This window comes from Acomys russatus, chromosome 7 (assembly GCF_903995435.1).
Source record: "Acomys russatus chromosome 7, mAcoRus1.1, whole genome shotgun sequence".
NCBI lineage: Eukaryota > Metazoa > Chordata > Mammalia > Rodentia > Muridae > Acomys > Acomys russatus.
The window spans coordinates 31,821,716-31,846,044 of record NC_067143.1 but is presented as its reverse complement, the minus strand read 5'-3'; the positions used below and the strand labels follow the sequence as shown (position 1 = coordinate 31,846,044).

The 24,329-nt window shown below is 37.3% G+C and overlaps 1 protein-coding gene across 1 annotated transcript in view; it reads right to left on the bottom strand.

Moving 5' to 3' along the window:
- Positions 1–2,476: 2,476 nt before the first annotated feature.
- Positions 2,477–24,329, bottom strand: part of Agbl1 (AGBL carboxypeptidase 1) — a 623,278-nt gene continuing 601,425 nt past the window's right edge. Inside the window, exon 22 of the mRNA XM_051148740.1 lies at positions 2,477–2,777. Within this exon, the coding sequence (XP_051004697.1) occupies positions 2,616–2,777 (162 nt within the window). The 3' untranslated portion in view covers positions 2,477–2,615. The remainder of the gene's footprint in view (positions 2,778–24,329) is intronic.

Here is a 24,329-nt window from a genome sequence, read left to right as displayed (position 1 = left end):
AGACAAGGGAATCAGAGACATCAACTGTACTCCTTTGGCCTCTGCATGCATGGACAGAAATGTGCATACCTACATGCATGTGCACCTACACTACATGATCTTACATATATAAAATGTTTTAAAATAAGTTTTAAATACATACATATATATATATATATATATATATATATAGAGATAGAGAGAGAGAGAGAGAGAGAGAGCTATTAACAAACATTAATCGCCTGCTTAGTATTTGTATAAAGTCCTTGTACTGGGTAAATTCCTAGGATTTGATCTGTTGAGTGGAGTATATCCTTTTTGTTTTGTTTTGTTGTTGCTTTCTTTAAACCAGACAAAAATGCCAACACTAAGGAATTAGAGGAGACACAAAGTCCCACCCATAACCAAGGAGCCATTGTAATGATTCATGCTGGCAAAGGGAATAGCCATTTCTCCAATGGACTGTCATTGGCTATATCAACCCCATTCTAGGGCCGGACCCGTGCCCAGTAGTGCTTGGCCAAAATAAAATGACTTCCACGTCTGTGTGTGTGCTTTTTGTTTGTACTAGTTTTTTACAAATACACTTGACTGTTGTATGTCTTGATTTCACTCTATTCATCAGATAGACACTAATCAAGCATACCTCAGACAGCCTATCTCTGCTTTCAGACCAACAGCTTTTATTTTATTGGTTTCCCCTTTGTCATACTTTAGTGAGTATGGGTTTGTTCTCTGGGATACTTGGGGGTCAAGAAACCTTCAGGTTAACTTTCCCTATGACATCAGGCACTTTGAGCTGGGACAAAAGTCTGTTTTGGCCAATGGCTTCATAATAGAATGGATATTTTGATTAAAAATAAAACTGGATGTAATAGATAGTCTCTCTATTATAATTATTTACCAAACATATCTATCAAATTTAAAACAAATATCTCCCAAACAAGCATATGCATCATGTCCTTTGTTCAGACACCTTGTCCTTGAGTTGGTGAGTCAGTCTAAGAAGAGGCATTGTCAGAGGACAATGTCTAGCCTCACTATCCTTGGGCTGGTGGCAGCTAACAATTGATAGTCAGTGGTATGGTGTGTGTGTGACAGCTCGAGCTATCATCTTATGAGAACCCACATAGCAGCTATTGTATTTGAAGCCTGACACTGAATTCTTTAGACTTGAATTAGAAGAGGCATTTCTTTGATAGATTTCTTCTTGTTCTCGTTTACAGGCAACTAATCCTTACTGCATTGGATCAAACAGACGGGCACAATCAATTCAGGGAAAGCAAGCAATGCCAGTTCTGCTCAATCTTTCCTCAATGAGCAGCCAAGGATGGAAGGGAGAGAAAGGTAAGGAAGAAAATCCATCCGTGTCTCCACCCAATATTGCTCAGAGAAGGAAAAGATGAGAAGACAAACAGAAATACAAGTCGAGGCAGGTGAGTGCATTTACTGTCAGAGGGGGAGTTTGAAAATTGAGATAATGTCAAACATGGCAAGGCTTTGGGTGCTGAGGGGAACGGTATGGAGGGATGCAGGGGCAGATGGATGTGATTGTAATGTCCAAACAAACGTAAAAGATGACAAGATATCAAGGGGGTAGGGGGACGCTGACATTGGATGTACTTGTCTTTGACATCTGAGTTTTATATTAGTCTGTGATGAACAAGTTAATTACTGTGTTTAGGTAATTAAAGGCCAAAGAAATGGAGGCTTTCCAACGTTGTATTAATGCACACTACCGGATCTTTTTGGTCTTGACTGGCTATATGATGAGAAGCCACAGTGAAACAGCATTTAAACAGTGACACACAGAAAACTAATGAAAATTAGCTGGAAATAAAAGGCTTCCCAGAGCACTACTTTTGCCTTTGCTTTTGGAGGCAAAATGCATGGTTATATGCCTCCTCATTTACCAGCAGACAGTGAGTCTCCCATCAGTCCCATTGCTCAAAGTTCAGCCTGTGACTTAGCCTCCCTGGAACTTCTAATGCCTCCTGGTCCTCTCTCCTTTTGTGTGGCATTATTTCTTCCCTTCCCTGAATTTATTCTGGTCAAGTATGCATCTACAGGAAAGTGCATCACAAAGCTCATTTGGATAATGGGTCTCCATCCCTTTGCTCACCACCAATGCTCAGTTCACAGATATCCAGCTGTTCCTTGTCATGTGAGTTAATTTCTCTTGACCAATGATAAATCATCTTCTAGCCCAGTATGACACTGTTTGAGAAAGAGATACTTGTCCCAAGTGTCTAGAACCCAGCAGTAAGACCCTTTGCCATTTTTATATTGAGCAATAGCCCAACAATGTTACCTGTGTAAGAATGTAATTCACAAAAAGTCTGTACTTCTGTAAGGCTGTGGCACCAAGCTCCAGCTTCATTATCATAACAATAAGTGTTAATTATATACTTATAAATATGTAAAGTTATATATTTACATGTGTGTACAACTGGCAACTGCCCTACATTTTCAGCATCTGTGGAGCCTCAAGTCTGGCTTTCCTTGCAGTAGAGTTGCACCTATCTTTATTTCTTAGCTCATCCTTATTTTCTGTCTATCAAGGACCCATTGATCCACTTCACCAGGACACTTGTACCGACTATACTTGAGCCATCCCTGATTCCCGTGTAAGCATCTTACCGCTGGAGGTAGTGGTCCAGAACATCTGCGTTCAGCAAAGTTGTAGCTCGAGCCAGGAGTTTATGACTACAGCTTACAGATTTGAGTTCCAAGATGAGGATGCCCAAGCAGAACATGGCTCCCATCTCCTCCAGTTCTCTGGTACCAAACTGTAGACCCTGCCAGTTAAACAAAGAAACCAACAGTGAGTGGGAGCTGAGTACTGACATCTTCAGACTAACAGAGAAATTGAAGGGTTTATAGTGCTTGTCAGTCATTTTTCAAAGTTTTCTTTTCTCTACATGTGCTGAATGAACATTCTGTGTTTCTTGACAGGATAGCAAGCTGGCTCGAGGGGACAATAAAGGGCATGAGTGGCACAGGACCAGTCACCTCCTCCATCCTTGCATGAAATCCACAAAGTTGCCATCTGTGTTTTGAGAAGGAGAATACTGTGGAAACAAGGATTTATTATTATACAGTTTGCATTGATTTAAACAATGGCAAGGAGGGGCGTGAATCCTTCACATATAAACACTGAAACTGAAAAATAAAGTATATTTTCCTCAAAGTATACTTTTCCTTTGCCAAGTAAATTTAATCTTAGCACTCCATGTTATAGTTCATGAAGTAGAGATGACCATAATGATCAGGTATGGTGGAGTATGCTTGCCATCTGTCACTTTGGAGGCTGAGGCTGGGGGATTATGAGTTGCAGCCTAGCCTGGGCTACACTGTAAAACCCTCCTTCTCTGAGAAAGAGGAGGAGACTGGGACAGTTTACAGCAATTGACAAAACCTTTTCAGGCACCTACTTGAATTCCGTAAGTGTTCTGAGCATTTCACAGATTTACAGACATAATGGTAAGCTATTTTCTTATCAAGTTCTACTACCTATTTTTTGTAATCCACACAGAAGAGGATAAGACACATAAAACTAAGGAACTTATCCAATGTCTCAACAGCTAGTAAGTAATAGTAAGTAACCAGTAAGAAGATTCTGCCCTCACAATTGCCCATGAAATTGTATATACAAGTACAGTTACAAAGAAAAGTAGAATGTGTGTTTTTTTAAAATTCAGAGCAGAATTAGATTTAAATCACAGTTCCACTATTTCCTGATGGTGTTGTGTGAGGTTCTGAAACTTTATTATTTTTTATTTCCTCATCTGTAAAATGGGATCATGATCCTCCCCACTAGACACCTAAAGCACTATACCATCTAATCCTTTTACAACTAATGAGAGAATATTCTAGAGTTGCTGAGATATAAATAGAATTTAGCTCATATTCTCTTTCACTTTTTCTGAAAATAAGATTTAATTAGATGGAGTTCAGAACAGTTGTGTGATTTACATATAATACTAAATAAAAAATCAATAATTTATTATTTTAATAAAATGGTATTATATGACACATATTTTATTATAATAGAATAAGTGAAAAATAACTGATTTTATCCAATGTTTTATAATATATCACATTATAATTGCAACATATAATTACAAAATAGTAAACAGCTTATTATATATTTCAAAACAACTAAAGGAAGAGATTTTGAATCTCACCAACACAAGAAAATGATACACGTTTGATGCAATAGATATGGTAATTGCTTTTCTTAATCATTAGACATTATACCCATGTACACACTGCTTAATGATTAGACATTATATGCACACAACACAGTTCCCCTAAATAGGTACAATTATTATGTCAATTAAAATTAAAATATACAATTTTACATCCAATATCAGTGCTGCTATATTCTAGAGGAAAGAGATAGGGCAGAACTGATTCATAAGAATTGCTTTTAAGCATGCCAAGGGAAAAAAACAAGAAACAAAATTGGATATAGGGAAGCACTGAGCCTCACAGGAGACTTCCAAGGTAAAAGCACCCCAGTGAGTAGAAAGTCTCAGGTTGATTTGAGCTGCTTGAAAATTGGATTTTCTGCTTGTTTTGACACCTGTTTTCTAAAGAAAGGAGACATTACACTAGAGTTGAAGGAAGCAAGTTCCTCTGTAAACAGCCACAATACAAGGAGAAGACAGATGTTGAACAAATTGCTTTTATTTCCTCCTCAAGTCCATAGTAAAAAAGACCATTTTTTTTTTAAAGAGAAAAATTCCCAGAGCCCCCTTCTACGTACTGAAGTTCTGAGGTCTGACTCTATGCACAGTCTTCTGTAGACACTCTTTTTCCTTGGAGAATGACTTGGCTAGGTCAGAGGAAAGGAAGTGAAGATCACATCCAGCCAGTGATCTGTCCCATATATGTGGCCTAGGAATGTCTCCTACAAGAAGCAAGCAAAGGTCCAGGCTTCTGGGCTTGGGAGAGCCCCCTATACATGGAAATTCCACCACCTAGCTGGGCAGAGAACTGGAAAAGCATTGTATGGAACACATCTACTAGCCTGTGCAGTGTTGATGGGCTGGAAGCCATCCCATCACACCAGTCCTCTTCTATATGTTTGTAGCTGAAGCAATAGCATTTGTAAAAGAAAATAAGTGCTATTCCCAGTGTAGGCCCACTAACTCCAGGAAACACCACTTGGTGTCATAAAAACACTAGTTCAGAAAACTTCTAAAGGAACTCATATCACTTTATTGACTGAGGAAACTTGGGAAGTCTGCAGTTTCATTTTGGCCTCTCCTATTGATTTTTTTCTTTCCTACTATTTTTTTTTCATTTTCACTCTCACACAGTATCAACAATATTTGTTTATATTAATGATCTTTTTCTCACAGTCAAGTACTGGTGTGGAAATAAATCTTCAAAGAAAAGGACCAAGCAATATCTCTTTCTTACTTAACAGTATTTCCCATGCATGGAACATACACCAATCCATGGTACATTCCTCATGCCTAATAAATGAAAAAGCAAGGCCTCTTCCTGAGTGAACATGGAGAGGCCTTTGTAACTTGTGCTTTAGGCACACAGCATTTCGTATATGGACTTTAACTTTATTTTTTAAAATTTTTTTATTAATTTATTCTTGTTACATCTCAATGTTTATCCCATCTCTTGTATCCTCCCATTCTTCCTTCCCTCCCATTTTCTCCTTATTCCCCTCCCCTATGACTGTTCCTGAGGGGGACCTCCTCCCCCTGTATATGCTCATAGGGTATCAAGTCTCTTCTTGGTAACCTGCTATCCTTCCTCTGAGTGCCACCAGGTCTCCCCCTCCAGGGGACATGGTCAAATATGAGGCACCAAAGTTCGTGTGAAAGTCATACCCCACTCTCCACTCAACTGTGGAGAATGTCCTGTCCATTGGCTAGATCTGTGTAGGGGTTTAAAGAAACCTACAAGTAGAACATTATGATAGGCAGTTTGGGCTCAGAGGTCCCGCTCAAACTAAGGCACCAGCCGAAGACAATACAGGTGGTAAACTTTAAACCCCTACCCAGATCTAGCCAATGGACTTTAACTTTAATGAGTGGAGAATTCATGATCCTCCCACTGTCACAATTCAAGAACATTAAACTATACATGTTTTTGCTCAAGGAGAAGCATCCTTATCTCTGAATATTATGGGTAAGAACATCATGTTATTCCTCTTCATTGATTACATGATGGTCTCAGTAGTGAGTGTATAAATAAAGTTACAGTTAAATTAGGGTAGAATTGAGAGTCAATAAAAAGAAAACCAACCTCTCCCTGACAGTTCATTAACTGTCCCACTGACAAAGCTTTTGCTTTGAATAGTTCATGACTGTAAAGGAAGGTAGACAATTCATGACACTGTTTCAGCATCTTAAAATCACAGCTAAATCATATGTCCTTCTTCTCTTACATTGGAGAATGGCTGCTGCAGCTCCATCCAGCACATCACCCAAATGAGAAGAAAAAAAAAAAAAATAGAAAAGTTTGCGCTCTCACCAGCAATGAAGGAGTATTCCCCTTTCTCCACATCCTCACCAGCCTGTGCTGTCACTTGGTATTTTAGTCTTGGCCATTCTGATAGGTGTGAGATGGAATCTCAGAGTCATTTTGATTTGCATTTCTGTGGTGACTAAGGATGTTGAAAATTTCTTCTTCTTTTTTCCTATTTTATTTTATTAGTTTATTATGCTTCCTTTTAACATATACATTTATATTATTATACATGAATAAAATAAATTACATACAGTAGGAAAATCCATGAGACAATCATGTGTATATAAATGTTACATTCATCGTGATTTGGCTATTTGTATTTGTAAAACTTGAAGTAAACATCTTTTCTATCTTGTTGCATCTAAATTTCTGAATAAAAATCACTATCTATCATATCACATCTCGATTAACTTAAATCATCTGTCTTGATCTAAAAAGATCTTATCTTTTAACCAACAAAAGTTGATTGTAAGACTAAACGATCTGGTCTTCAAACTGCCGTCAGAGACTTGAGAAGAAGGAATAAAATTTAAATGCCTGAGTGAACTGGTAGTGCAGGTTAGCATCTTCCAAAATGAAAAAATAATGGCTGAGACAGCTTACTGCCTTAAGAGTCACACAACACTCTATAGAAGTGTTCCTCGCCATTTTCTATTCCTCTGTTGAGACTTCTCTCTTCAGCTCTGTGCCCCATTTCTTAATTGGGTTATTTGGTTTGGTGGTGTTTAATTTCTTAAGTTCTTTATATATTCTGGATATTAGCCTTTTGTCAAATCCATGGTTGTGGGGAGAGTGGAGACTGCCTCTGACATGAACTCTGGTGCTCCCTATTTGATCACTTCCCCTTGATGAGGAAGCCTGGTGGCATTCAGAGGAAGAGGAAGCAGACTGTCTGGATGAGTCCTGGTAGGATGTGGTCACATGGTGGGGAGAAGTTCCCCTTCTGTCACAGATCTAGGGGAGGGGAATAGAGTGAAAGATGGAGTGAGGGGGACTAGGAAGATATAAGTGAGGGGATAATAATCAGGATGTTATCTGAATACTTTTTTAATTTTTAAAAAGAAAGAGAAAAAAAGTGGAAAATTAAACAAAATGTATTTGCTTACATTTCACTCACCAGAATTAGGGGAAGGGAGGATTGGGTTCGGTGAGCCACTCATGTGTTCTAGCATCAAATGTTTTATATAGGTAGCCCCTGTCTCAAAACAATATTTGGTACACATGAGTAAGACCAAAAGAAAGCAAAACAAACAAATGAACAAAACAAAAACTTTAAATAGCATAAAGGCTAGAATACAACAGTATAAATAATTATTAAAATAAACACATAATGAAAAAATGTTGAATTTCATTTTTTTAATATTCATTTTTAAATATTCTTTTTAAATTAATTTATTCATATTACATCTTAATTGTTATCCCATCCCTTATATCTTTCTGTTCCTCCTTCCCTCCCACTTTAAAATATAATTACCTTTTACATTCAGTAAACTGGTGCATATATATTTAAGTTTGTAATATTTCTGACCTCCTTTTATGCCCAAAGCTGCTAGATAACAAAATGTCTGTTGGAATGTAAATTGATTCATACCTTTAGGGAAATTACTCAATAACATTTGACATGATAATGTCACATCAGGGAACTATTCCTAATGAACTGATTGAAAATAAAAGTGAAGCTATATGCATAAAAATGTAAATTATGCCAAAGTTATATGTAATAATCAAAATCTGAGAGAAATAAAACCTAAATGTCTAATAAAGAAGGAATGACTAAGGAAACCATAATGGAATAGATCTGATAGTGTGTAATGGAGCCATTAAAATGATAATTATAACAACCATTTAGCAATATGGAAAATGCTCATGATTTAATGATAAAATAAAGCCAGAGACAAATTATACAATGATGCAATTCATACAGAAGAGTAAGTGGTGATAAGAGGTTGACCACTCATCTTACTGGGATCAAAACACAGCCAGACTTTAAAAAAATATTTTATTAATTTATTCATATTGCATCTCAATTGTTATCCCATACCTTGTATCCTCCCCTTTTCCCCTCCCTCCTGCTTTCTTCCTACTCTCCTCCCCTGTGACTGTGACTGAGGGGGACCTCCTCCACTTGTATATGCTCGTAGGGTATCAAGTCTCTTCCTGGTAGCCTGCTATCCTTCCTCTGAGTGCCATCAAGCCTCCCCATCAAGAGAATGTGGTCCAAAATGGGGCACCAGAGTTTGTGTGAAAGTCAGTCCCCACTCCCCTCTCAATGGTGGAGAATGTCCTGTCTATCGGCTAGATCTGGGTAGGGGTTCAAAGTTTACTGCCTATTTTGTCCTTGACTGGTGCCATAGTTTGAACAGGACCCCTGGGCCCAGATCTGCCCATAATAATGTTCTTCTTGATAAAAGGTCCTCCAGAGGAATCTCCATATCCAATCTCAAGCTGTACTATAGAGCCACAGTAATTAAAACAGCATGGTACTGGCACAGCTATAGGCTGGTTGATCAATGGAATTGAATAGAAGACCCAGAGATGAATCCACATACATTTGGTCACTTGATTTTTGACAAAGAAGCCAAATCTATTCAATGGAAAAATGATAGCATCTTCAACAAATGGTGCTGGTTTCACTGGATGTCTACATTAGAAAAATACAATTAGACCCATATTTGTCACCGTGAACAAAACTCAAGTCCAAGTGGATTAAAGACATCAACATAAAACCAGAGACATTAAATCAGTTAGAGGGTAAAATGGGGAAGAGCCTGGAATACATTGGCACAGGAGACAATTTCCTGAACAGAACACCAACAACCCAGGCCTTAATGTCAACAATTAATAAATGGGACCTCATGGGGCTGAGAAGCTTCTGTAAGGCAGGAGACACTGTCAAGAGAACAAAGCGACAGCCTACAGACTGGGAAAAGACCTTCACCAACCCTATGTCTGACAAAGGTCTACTATCCAAAATATATAAAGAACTCAAGAAATTAAACATCGCCAAACCAAATAACCCAATTGAGAAATGGGGCTTAGAATTAAACAGAAAATTCTCAACAGAAGAATATCGAATGGCTGAGAAACACTTTAAGAAATGTTCAGCATTGTTAGTCATCAGAGAATTGCAAATCAAAATGACACTGAGATTCCATCTTACACCCATCAGAATGGCTAAGATCAAAAATTCAAGTGACACCACATGCTGGCAAGGATGTGGAGAAAGAGGAACACTACTTCATTGCTGGTGGGAATGCAAACTTGTACAACCCTTTGGAAATCTACCTGGCGCTCTCTCAGAAAAATGGGAATAGGGCTTCCCCAAGACCCAGCTATTCTACTCCTTGGACTATACCTAGAAAATGTTCCACCACACAACAGGGACATATGCTCACCCATGTTCCTAGTGGCCTTATTCATAATAGCCAGAACATGGAAACAGCCTAAGTGTCCCTCAGTAGAAGAATGGATAAAGAAGCTGTGGTAAATTTACACTATGGAATACTACTCAGCTATTAAAAACAAGGAAATCCCGAATTTGTGGACAAATGGATTGAACTACAAATTATCACAATGAGTGAGTTCGTTCAGAAGCATAAAGAGTCAAATGGTATATACTCACTTATATCTAGACACTAGCCCAAGGGGCATGTCCCATGAAAGTCTTTACTTACCAGGAAAGAGGGTGAGAGGGGAGGATACACATTCAGACTTTATTACTATAACTTTGCAGTAAAATGCAGCAGTTTAGCAAAGGTTTTTACAATTATATCATGAAAAAATTTGCACACCAACATTTCAAGAGAATTCTGCTTTATAGAAAGATTATTAAAAATGCTAAAGTATGTCAATAAACGGAAGGTAAGGTTTCTTAAGTTTTCAAAAGAACTGTTAATTGTAGCCATTCTTTTTTTCTATGTTTCTTTTTTAATATTTTATTTTTATTAATTTATTAAGATTACATCTCAATTGTTATCCCTTGACTTGTATCCTCCTGTTCCTCCCTCCCTTCCTCCCTCTTTCACCCTATTTCCCTCCCCTAGGTCTGTGACAGAAGGGGACATCCTCCTCCACCATATGGTCACAGCCTTTCAGGTCTTATCTTGGCAGCCTATTTATCCTTTTCTGAGTGCCACCAGGCTTCCCCACCAAGGGGAAGTGGGCAAATATGGGGCACCAGAGTTCATGTGAGAGTTAGTCCCCGCTCCCCGCACAACTGTGAATAATGTCCTGTCCATTGGCTGTTTCTGAGTAGGGTTCAATGATTACTGCATGTATTGTCCTTGGTTGGTGCAGTAGTTTAAGTACACACCCCTGGGTCCAGATCGGCCTGTTATGATGTTCTTCTTGTAGGTCATTATTGTAGCCAGTCCTAAGAAAAGCTAAATTTTCATTTTTCAAAATTGGAATTCATTGACACTATAATGGGTCTTTCCATGATTCTAGAAAAAAGCGTCTGTTGTCCTTTTGAGCATTACCTCTACAATGTTCTGACAAGGCAGTTTTTTTTTTTTTTTTTTTTTTTTTTTTTTTTTTTTAATTTTTTAATTTTTTTTTTTATTAATTTACTCTTGTTACATCTCAATGTTTATCCCATCCCTTGTATCCTCCCATTCCTCCCCCCCCCCACATTTTCCCATTATTCCCCTCCCCTATGACTGTTCCTGAGGGGGATTACGTCCCCCTATATATTCTCATAGGGTATCAAGTCTCTTCTTGGCTACTTGCTGTCCTTCCTCTGAGTGCCACCAGGTCTCCCCCTCCAGGGGACATGGTCAAATGTGAGGCACCAGAGTATGTGAGAAAGTCGTATCACACTCTCCACTCAACTGTGGAGAATATTCTGACCATTGGCTAGATCTGGGAAGGGGTTTAAAGTTTACCTCCTGTATTGTCCTTGGCTGGTGCCTTAGTTTGAGCGGGACCCCTGGGCCCAAATCTGCCTATCATATTGTTCTACTTGTAGATTTCTAGGACCCTCTGGATCCTTTTATTTTGCTGTTCTCCCATGCGTCTCTCATTTAGAGTCCCAATAGGATGCCTTCCCCTCTGTCCCAGTTTCCTGGTAAGTGAAGGCTTTCGTGGGACATGCCCCTTGGGCTAGTATGCAGATATAAGTGAGTATATACCATTTGATTCTTTCTGCTTCTGAACAAAGCGACAAGGCAGTTTTTTAAGTGACCAGTAAGTTCATGTTATTTGCTTTGATCTACATTTCATACGCTATAACCTTAACAACAAACTTTCTGTTTTTCCCTCTCATAATGATGAATTATGGATACATTTTGAGAAAAATGTTCCATTTCAATGATTCTCTCTCCAACCATATGGAATCTTCTTACTAATGCCCTAACTATATTGAATATTCTTATCAATGCAGTCACATTAAAAACTGTTTTTAACACCCTAACTTTATAATGCTTTACCTTATCATATACAGCCAACCTAGGCATTATTTATTATTTCTATTATCCTTTTAAATGGTACTAAAGTAGGACTTTTGCCTAGTTATTCTACAATCTTTGAAATTCTAAGTTGATACCTTTTGTACTTTGACATAATCCTTTGTAGCTATACTTCAGTGCTTTCTTCTCCAGCTATGAATCACGTGTTTCTGCCTTTCGCACTTAGGGACATGCTCAATAGTACATTACCAAGGTCACATTTTTTTGGTTACTGTTACTTTTGTTTTTGTTTTTGGTTTTTGACGTTTTTATTTATTTTTTTAATTTTTGATTAATTTATTCTTGTTACATCTCAATGGTTATCCCATCCCTTGTATCCTCCCATTCTTCCCTCCCTCCCATTTCCCCCCTCCTCTATGATTGTTCCTGAGGGGGATTTCCTCCCCCTGTATATGCTCATAGGGTATCAAGTCTCTTCTTGGTAACCTGCTATCCTTCCTCTGAGTGCCACCAGGTCTCCCCCTCCAGGGGACATGGTCAAGTATGAGGAACCAGAGTTTGTGTGAAAGTCATACCCCACTCTCCACTCAACTGTGGAGAATGTTCTGTCCATTGACTAGATCTGGGAAGGGGTTTAAAGTTTACCGCCTGTATTGTCCTTGGCTGGTGCCTTAGTTTGAGCAGGACCCCTGGGCTCAATCCCAAAATTTGTGGACAAATGGATTGAGCTAGAAATGATCATAATGAGTGAGTTAATCCAGAAGCAGAAAGACTCAAATGGTATATACTCACTTATATCTGCATACTAGCCCAAGGGGCATGTCCCACGAAAGCCTTCACTTACCAGGAAACTGGGACAGAGGGGAGGGCATCCTATTGGGACTCTAGATGAGAGAAGCATGGGAGAATAGCAAAGTAGAAGGATCCAGAGGGTCCTAGAAACCTACAAGTAGAACATAGGTCACATTTTAAGTGCAGTCCTTTATGCACTATACTGTGACTTTTGAATTTAAACCTACTTGAAAGAGGGTTCTGTTTAATAAGTGCAAATGAAGACTGGACTTCTCTACCCCAAGTCAACTGAATATCACTATTTTATCCCTTCACAAATTAAAGTTTTATTTTCATTGATGAATGTTGTCAGCATATTATCCTGGCTTCATGTGATGATTTCCACTCTCCAGTCAATCTACAAGCTATTAATGGTCTTCTACCTTTGCTACAAAACAAAAGACAAGAATTGGTTTTGGTTCTAACCCTAACTCTAATGAAGAGCTCTAGAAAAGTCTCATTTTCTAAAAGCTGGCCACCATTAAATGCCATATATATATATATATATATATATATATATATATATATATATATATATATATATAATTTTAGCAAGAAATGTTGTGGTTAAAACATTTAAAGAAATTAAATAAACATATTCTATTAAAATAGACTTATTACTAAAATTGGGAGAGTAGCTGGGAAATTTCTTGTTCATATTCAAAGAAAGAAGCAAACATTGTACTGAGAATAAATAAAAAGCATGAAGAGGGTACAATTAAGAGAAAATGCACAATGGAGATGAAAAATAGAATTACTAAGTTAAAAGTGAATGTGAAAATGGTTACAGATTTATGATATAAAATCCTTCACAGAGGAAACATCTTAATGATTTTATCCAATATTTATCCAATATTTAAAGGAAGAAGTGGTAAAAACAATGAGATATGTATTTACAACATATGAAGAAAGGGTGATGTTATTCTATTTTTTTTTATTTCTTTTCTATTATTTCTTTTGAGAATCTCATTCTTAGTTATGGTACATTTTGATCATATCTATCCTTGTGTGCCACACAAACTCCTATGTTTCACACTCCTCCCTACTCAAACCTGTGTTCTCATCATTATATACAATGATATCTACTATACCCATGCATGCATGTACACAGACACACACTATACATACATGTACACACACACATATATAGGTATGTATATATGCTCTTCCTTAGATAGAGGTAGAATAGATTTTTAACTAAAATTAATCAAAATTATAAGTAATGACAATTAATACTCATCAAAGGAAAATATCACCAAGATGACACCTCAATTCTGAACATCTATCCCACACATACAAAGGCATCCATATCTGTAAAAAAAAAAATTACCGAAGTTTATATCACATATCAAAGGGAGCCCTTAACACCTCACTCTCACCAATAGACAAATCATCAAGATATAAACTAAATTGAAAAATAATTAAACTGACAGATGTCATTAATCAAATGGACCTAACAGATATGTACAGAACTTTTCACACAAACCACAAAACAATATACCTTATTCTCAGCACCTCATGGAACCTTCTCCAAAATTGACAATATAGTTGATCACAAAGCAAGCTTCAGCAGATACAAGAAAATTAAAATAATCACTTGTATCTTATCAGACCACCAAGGGTTAAAGCTGAACTTCAACGACAATGGAAATAACAAAGAGCATACACACATGGAAACTGAACAAATCTCTACTCAAGGACAACTGGGTCAAGGATGAAATAAAGAAAATAAGTGAAGACTCCTGGAATTCAATGAAAATTAAAGCATAACATACCTAAACCTATGGAACACAATTAAAATGGTGCTAAGAGGAACGTTCATAGCACTAAGTGCCTTCATAAAGAAATCTGAGACACTCCATACAAGCAACTTAACTGAACATCAAAAGTGTTGGGAAAAGAAGAGGAAGAAGAAGAAGGAGGAGGAGGAGAAGGAGGAGGAGGAGACAACACACCCAAGAGGAGTAGATGGCTGGGGATCATCAAACTCAGGGCTAACATTAATAAATTATAAACAAAGAAAATATTTCAAATAATCAATGAAACCAAGAGATGGTTATTTGAGAAAATCAACAAGATAGACAAACCTTTACTCAAACTAAACTAAAAGGAAAAGGGAAGATTATCCAATTCAACAAAATCAGAAATGAAAAGGGAGACATAACTACAGATACTAAGGAAATCCAAAGAATCATTAACCTTACTTCAAAAACGTATATACGACAAAATTTGAAAAGCCAAATTATATAAACAATTTTCTTGATAAATTCCAAATACCAAATTTGAGTCAAGATCAGGTAAACAAATTAATAGTCTTATCTTCCCAAAGGAAATAGATGCAATCATCAACAATCTTACAAACAAAATAAGCCAAGGGCCAGATGGATTCAGCACAGAATTCTACAAGACCTTCCAAGAAACACTAATACAAGTACTCCTACAACTATTCCACAAAATAGAAAGAGAAGGAACATTATCAAACTCATTCAATGAAACTACAGTCACTTTGATACCTAAACCACACAAAGACCCAACAAAGAAAGATATCTGATCAATTTCCCTTATGAATATTGATGCAAAATACTCACTAAAATATTCACAAAGGAGTCTGAGAACCCATAAAAAATATCATCCATAATGACCAGGTAGGCTTCATCCCAGGCATTCAAGTATCATTCAATATACAGAAATCCATTAATGTAATCCATCATATAAAGAAACTGAAAGGAAAACCCTCCACATGATCATCTCTTCAGATGCCAAAAAAAGCATTTGACAAAATCTAACACCCATTCATGGTTGAAGTCTTGGAGAGATTGGTGATACAAGGCACATACCTCAATATAATAAAGGCAATATACAGCAAGCCTATAGACAGCATGAAACAAAATGGAAAGAAACTTAAATCAATTCCACTGAAATCAGAGACAAGACAAGGCTGTCCAGTATTTTGTATCTCTTCAATGTAGTACTTGAAGTCCTAGCTAGAGCAGTTAGACAAAAAAGGAGATTAAGTGGATACAAATTAGAGAGGGTGCAGTCAAAGTATCATTATTCATAGATGATATGTGACCCCAAAAACTCTACCAAAGTACTGCTACAGCTCATAAACACTTTCAACAAAGTGGCTGGATACAAAATCAACTAAAAAAATCAGGAGCCCTCCTGATTACAAAAGATAGGTAGGCTGAGATAAAAAAATTAAGGAAATAACATCCTTTACAATAGCCACAAAGTAACATAAAGTATCTTTGTGTAGGTCTAACCAAGCAAGTGAAAAAAAAATTTAAGTCTCTGAAGAAATAAATTAAAGAAGATATCAGAAGATGGAAAGATACCCCATGCTCCTAGATCATTAGGATTAACATAGCAAAAATAGCTATCTTACCAAAAGCAATCTATAGATTCAATGCAATTTCCATCAAAATGCAAACACTATTCTCTACAGACCTTGAAAGAATATTTCTCATCCTCATATGGAAAAAACCTGAATAGCTAAGACAATACTGTGCAATAAAAATCTTCTGAAGGTATATCAACCCCTGATTTCAAACTATACTATAGAGCAACAGTAATAAAACTAGCTGGAACTGGCATAGAAACAGACTGGTGGATCAATGGAATCAAAATGAAGACCCAGAATAAACCCCAACACATACAAACACTTGATCTTCAACAAAGAACCCAAAACCATACAATGGAAAAAACCAGCATCTTCAACAAATTGTGCTGGTCTAACTGGATGTATACATGTAGAAACATGCAAATAGATGCATATTTATCACCCTGCACAAAACTGAAGTACAAGTGGGAAGGATAGCAGGCTACAAAGAAGAGACTTGATACACTATGAGCATATACAGAGGGAGGAATTCCCTCTCAGTCACAGTCATAGGGGGGTGGAGTAAGGGGGAAATGGGAGGGAGGGAGGAATGGGAGGAAACAAGGGATGGGATAACAATTGAAATGTAATATGAATAAATTAATAAAATATATTTTTAAAAAATTTTAATTAAAAAATAAAGTCCTCAACATAAAAGCACACACACTACATTTGTTAGAAGAAAAAGCAGGGAAGACCCTCGAATTCATTGGCACAGGGATAACCTCCTGAACAGAAGAACAACAGCCCAGACTTAACATTTACCAATTAATATATAGGACTTCATGAAACTGAAAAGCTTTTGTAAGGCAAAGTACAATGTCAACAGAACAAAACAAAACCCCACAGACTAAAGGAAAAGATCTTTACCAACCCCACATCTGAGAGAGGGCTAATGTCTAAAATATAGAAAGAACTCAAGAGATTACACACTACCAGCCCAAATAAGCCAATTGAAAAATGAGGTACAGAGCTAAACAGAGAATTATTTTTTAATTATCAATTTTTTAATTAATTTATTCATATTACATCTCAATTGTTATCCCATCCCTTGTATCCTCCCATTCCTCCCTCCCTCCCATTTTCCCCTTACTCCCTTCTCCTATGACTGTGACTGAGGGGGACTTCCTCTCCCTTTATATGCTCATAGGGTATCAAGTCTCTTCTTGGTAGCCTGCTATCCTTCCTCTGAGTGCCACCAGGTCTCCCCATCTAGGGGATGTGGTCAGAAGGCTAGGCTCACAACCATAAATAAAACAGAGAATTCTTAACAGAGAAATATCAAATGGCCAAGAAACGCCTAAAGAAATGTTCAATGCCCTTAGTCATCAGGGAAATGCAAATCAAAAGAACTCTGAGATTCCATTACACCTGTCAGAATGGCTAAGATCAAAAACTCAAGTGACAGCACAGGCTGGCAAGAATGTGGAGAAAGGGGAACACTTATCTATTGTTGCTAGAAGTACAAACTTATACAACCATTTCAGAAATCAATCTGGCACTTTACCTCAAGACCTGGCCATACCACTCCCGGGCATTTATACCTAAAAGGTGCTCCACCATCCAACAAAGACATTTGCTCAACTATGTTCATAGTAGCTTTACTCTTAATAGCCAGAATCTGGAAACAACCTAAATGCCCCTCAATTGAAGAATGGATAAAGAAATTGTGGTAAATTTACACAATGGAATATTACTCATAAAATTTGGGTCATCCTGAGTGAGGTAACTTAAACGTAGAAAGACAGGCATGGTAATATGCTCACTTATAAGTGGATATTAACCATATAATACATGATAAGCATACTACAATCCACAAACCTAAAGAAGCTGAATAACAAGGAGTACCCTAGGGAGAATGCTTAATGGTTATTCAGAAAGGCAACCAAAATAGAGCTCTGAAGGGCTGGAAGAAAGAGGATAGGACAGGAGCCTACCACAGAGGTCCTCTGTAAGACTCCACCCAGTGGGGGATTGAAGCAGATGCTGAGATTTATAGCCAAAATTTGAGGCAGACACAGGGTGACTTAGAGAAGAGATGGAGGCTAGAAGGACCTGAAGGAGATAGGAGCTTCACAGCTGATGATAGATTAACAGAAGATAGATAGATAGATAGATAGATAGATAGATAGATAGATAGATAGAAAGATAGATAGAATAGAAAATAGAGGCATGGGTATATAAATATTTATATCCCAAATTAAAGAAATCTTATGCTTACAACTAGAATATACAAAAATAATTTAATGTAACCTAGAGAATAGTTTTTAAGAATAGTATAGTGATATCATTGGGAATGACACTAAAACAGATTTTGATACAAGAAATTAGAAGACAGAAAAGAAAGAAGAAACTCAATACAGGTGAATGGATTCCTGGCGAAAGCTGCAGTATGTGAGTCTCAGAGGGCACTAGGCATCACACTGTGAAGTAGAACATAGACCCAGAGGGTCCCCCCATGCTACCGTGTCTATGTGATTTGAGGGAAGTCATTTGACATAGAGCTGAAAATATTCTCTCTCTCTCTCTCTCTCTCTCTCTCTCTCTCTCTCTCTCTCTCTCTCTCTCTCTCTCTCTCTCTCTGTGTGTGTGTGTGTGTGTGTGTAAGCTAGCCAATGCACATTAGAAAAGCCTTCATTAGTATCAACAATAATAGCAAATGCTACATAAAACCAAGAACTGTAACATTATCCTTATTAAAGCTATAACCTAAATTATAGCCTGTTCTCCTCACTATTAAATAATATTACTTGAAAAGTTCCAGAAAATCCAATAAGAAAAATGAGCTTTATGTATTAGGAAGGAAGGAATCCCATTATCATTGTTTGAAGACTGATCATATACTAATATAAGCCAAAAGAATCAACTAGAACACAGAATGCATTAGACACACATAAAGAACTGAGTGTGTAGACAGGGTTACAAATTAAATACATGAAAATCAATTTTCTTTCCCTGAAACAGCAAAATAAATTATTAAGTGTAATAAAAAGTCTATTCACCATAGCAATCTAGCTATGAAATATCTCAGAATGGACGTAGCAATAACCATCCAAGAGTTATGTAATACATTCTTGCACTTTACCAAGAGCTAACAAGAAATATTTAAACAAATGAGCAAGTACAATGAATTCTAGGAAATGAAGGCAGAACCACATCAATTCTCCTCATCTTGGTCTACAAAACACAGGCAATCAAAATACCAATTGATGGTTTCAGAGTTGACAAAATAATTCCACTTCAGAAGAGCACGTGGCAAAAGATCTTCATACCAGAATTACTCTGATAAGCAGCCTAAAAAATAATGATAGGAAAATCCTGTTACACAGTTTAAAATAAGGTCTGACTTTCACACGTACTCTGGTGCCTCATTTTTGACCAAGTCCCCTGAATGGGGAGACCTGGGGGCACTCAGAGAAAGGACAGCAGGTTACCAAGAAGAGACTTGATACCCTATGAGCATATACAGGGGGAGGTAATCCCCCTCAGGAACAATCATAGGGGAGGGTAATAAGGGGAAAATGGGAGGGAGGGAAGAATGGGAAGATACAAGGGATGGGATAACCATTGATATGTAATATGAATAAATTAATAAAATTTTAAAATAAATAAATAAATAAATTCTAAGGCAAAAAAAAAAATGCTTTGCTTTGTCACACTGTTCTCTATTGCTCTCTGCAAACAATAGTTCTATCATTTAACCTACAGATTAGAACTTTTAGCAATAAAACATTTTAATTAAGGTATATACATTTGCTGGAAACTTAAAAAGGTTTTGTGAGTCACTTATTGCAATAATAGCCTTACTGCAATTGTCTTGAGACAAACCCATAATATCCCAGAAGTATGCTTGTTATTAAACATGATGGGGCAAACATGACAGGCAGAGAAAGGGGAGGAACACACAAAGCAAGAAAGGGCCTACACAGTGCAAAGGGGCTACATGGTCAGGGTAAATTGTGTGATGATGAAGAAACATAAGAAATTGGTCATGACCTTGAAGAGAAATCTTAGCCCAGGTATAAAAATTCCCCCACTTTGATTATGAACTTGAATGTTTGAAACTTGAAGGCTTTAAAAACTAAAAACTAATGTTCTATCACTATATCCATCTGCTAAGGAGTTAAAAACCAGGAACCAATCGATCCCATCACAAATGGAATTACACATCACTGTGTACACAAAGGCCAAGCTGGGTATATATCACCCAGTGTCTTCAGAATTCCAAGTCCAGAAAGCAATTTTAAGGAGATAATTGGTCTCCTCTGTTACAACACTACACGATGACTGTCTCTTTTGTGTCACCCTATTAGGATAGATTTTTGTGATATGAATACATTCATATTCACTTAGCCAATAATATACTGGTGTGCATCTGGTTTTCTCTGTTATTCAATTTATGATTACTTCTTAATTTTATTCATTAAAATACTATTTTAAATTTTCATACATATATACAATCTATATGGTTTATACTATACATTAAATCTATACATTTATATGTATAAATATATTTATATAACATATAAATTATGCAAAATAAAATATATCTTCATATGTTTATGTGAAATTATATATATATATATATATATATATATATATATATATGGTTTGCACTAGCCCCTACTCTTCTATGTTCATTTCCTCTAGCTATTCCCAACATCTCTGCCTCACAACTTCATATCCTTTCTTTCTTTCATCTTTTTTAAAAATATAACCCACTGAGTCCCATTTGTACAGCCTATATGTGCAAGGGTATGGCTAAATCACTGATGCATGCATAACCTACCAGTAACACTCCTCCAAAGAAGAGTGACTTCCTTCCCCAATGACCACCAACTGCTATCAGCTCCGCAACTAGGGTAGAGCCTCAAGTGCTCCCTACCATGCTGGAGTTTTAATCGGCTGGATCTGGAGAAGATCTTGTACACATAAATTACTTATATCCAAATGTTATACGCTCATGTGTACAGCAGGCATGTCATGTCCAGAAGACAAGATTCCACAAAATTTTAAAGAGACTTCTATGCTGAGACATGGGATAGCTGCACAGAATGAGCTGCCATGACTCAAATATATTTTCTCTGAATGTTTTCATTATTGTTTTCTAATAATTAAAGATAACTCAATGCTACTCAATACGTACAGTTCAAAGAACAGTAGTATGTCTGAGTTGATATTTCATATAATGTAAATTTTCAAGTTTATAGATGAAATTAAATCTAAAATTATTTTTCAAATTATTGAGATTTTTTTTTCTTTTCAAAAATAATTTTATTTTATTTTATTTTGTGAATTTCTAGGTTTATTTTTGTTACTGATTTCTAATTTTTTTTCCTTTTTCATTAATTTATTCTTGTGACAGCTGGTAGCCAAGAAGAGACTTGATACCCTATGAGAAATTATTGAGGCTTGATTGATTGAATTTATACATTTAATGGGGGCAAAAATAAAGGAAACAAATGTGCTAAGGAATATGTAAGGTTTTACTTTAGTGTATTCATTTTACATAGCACTACACTTTATAGAGAGGTTTTCATGCAGGTCTATACAGTGCTTCAGCCATATTGTCTACTATATATCCCTTCCACATCTTCTAACCCATCTCACTAGTCCCCCTCATTCCTATGGCCAGCTTAACTATTACTTTATGTAGTATATACGTACAACATCTTGGATTTCTGTAAAATCCAAGATGAACAAATGAAAGAAAACACAATTTTGTCTTGATGAAACTTTTAATTATGTGAATATCGATAACCCTCTGATGCATCGATTTTTTTTCTCAAAAACTACACAATTTTTCACTTTTATTCCATAAAAAAGATTCCAATTACACACACATGTGAGCACACACATATCATATCACATCACAAAGGTTTCCAGTTGTGTCTGACATGTTGATTTGGCTTCCTCTGATTAAATATATAATTGTGCACACTTGGGTCATGTGATGGGTCTATTTCTAGCTTTTAAGGAATCCCCATATTTCTTTCAATGTGGCTGGACTGAGTTGCATTCTCACTGGCAGTATATAGAAGGTCCTCTTTGCCTGCATCCCCACCAGCATCTGTTTTCTGAATGACTGTCATTCTGACTAGGGTGAGATGGAATCTCAGTGTCATTCTAGTTCATATTTCTCCGGCAAAGCCTCCATTCTCCTTGCGTGTGTTTTCCATTAGCCTTTAGAATCCCATTCTAGGCTTTTACTATTTTCCTTACGGTGTAAGAATCTTGCAATTTAGGTCTAGTAATAGCTATGAGATACCTATTTCCTTGAAATTGTTCCTAGAAACATTCTCAGAACCTTTACAAAATGCGAGTGTGGGATGAGAGAGTGTGACTTCAGAGACTTTTGTTAGATTTCTTTTTATTGTTTTAATTTTGTAAATGTATGTTTCTGTACATGAGTATGTGCACATGATCTCAGATGCCCACGGGGGCTGGAGGGGTTGGATCTGTCTGCCGGTGGAGCTATCTGTGGTTGTGAGCCGCCCAAGATGGATATTGGAAACTGAATTTGGATCCTCTGCAAGTGTAGTAGCGCTCTAAACTGCAGAGCCACCTCTCCGGACCCAACTTGGTTTTTAAACACTTCAGAGGAGCTGGGAACTAGGCTTCAGTTTGTGTATCCTCCCACCTTGACATGCACCCAGCAGAGAAGTTAGGGCAGAACCATTCCAACTATGCAGAACTGAGACCTCTAATAGGTACCAAGGAAGAGAGAGGCTGGTGGACAGGCTCCATGGCACCCTCGCATATCGACTTCATCAAATGAACTCTAATGCTTTCATGCTGGGGATCAAATCAATCATGAAGCGTGTTGGTGTTTCTGCCAGACTCTATCTGATGGGTTCTTCTATATAAAGTGCCCCCCACCCAGTGCCCATCCTTTCAGCCTAAGCTTCCTCTTCCATTACTGACAACTGTTTCCTTAGTAACTGGGGAAAAAAGAAAAGAAAAAAGAAAAAACCCCATGGATTCACTGGATCAGCAGGGCACAAAGTGTGAGCTGGATTTCAAATATGTCCTTCGTTTGTATGTTGGACTTACTGGGTCCTTTATTGGTGAAATTTTCCCTATACCATGACTGACCACAAAGCAGACAGAAAAGCTGTCTGTGAGTGCCTTTCATGTCTTTATGAGCCACACAGCCATTGGTAATTGTGAAACATATACTGCATCTTTAAATAGCCTAGTATTTAATCAAGGTTATTTTTCTGAGCCACAGATATATAAACTGGCAGTTCTCTGTGCAAAGTTATATAGATAAGGACTAACACAAGGAAGAAACAAATCCTTGTTTCATGCCAGTGCAACAGACATACACACAAAATCAAGATTCATGTACCTGTTCCTCAAAAGCTTTTGGAGATCTGGAGGTCTTCCTTTATTACAGGCTCTATGTCCTCAGATCTCCCATTCCTTCTGGGTACCTCTACCAACACAGCTCTCCCAGTAAGGCACAGGAGCATGAATATCACTGTTAGGGGTAGTAGCAGGTAGTTTGTCTCCTTCACAATTGCCTCTTACAACTCTGCACTCATCTTCTACAACCTGCCCAGGCCTATCTTAAAGGATGACAAAAGCGTTAGGTCTCTAGCTCAGGTCTGTGTGGGTTCTGTCAAATCTTGCTGAGAATTTGCCTTCAACTTCAGCAGATAAGAAAGAGAAGGCAGAGACGTAGCATCCTCCATGCTTCCGATCTGTTACAGCCATGATTTAGAGAAACTTCTCTGAAAAGGACACTGATCACCTAGAGCCTTGCTGGCCATAGCCACGGAGCAGATTCTGCCCATGAATGTTTAACTCTTTAGTATCTGCACAGAATAACATGAACATAAAGCTGCAGCTTCCACTTTCCCATATATATGTTGTCTGCCAGGAAAGGAGTCCATTAAACATGCCTTTGCCAGTCACCCTGGCTGGCTGGCTGCTTTTATGGGTAAGAACACCATTAAAATAAAGTCCAATAACTTTCTAATGTGATCTGCATATTAATTCTTGCCTATGAAATGATCATGAATTTATGTCTTTGATGAAATAAGAAGCAAGCCTGAGCCAAAAGGGAAAGCAATCTTGCAACTAAGCATATGATTTAAATTCAGCTTTTTTTTTTTTTTATGAAGTCAGCATCATGGCTGCATTTATTTATACTGTCTACTGGCTTCTTAGAGCACCATGGCATTCAGTGGGTCAGCAGCACAGAAGCAGTGGGTCAATAGATAGCT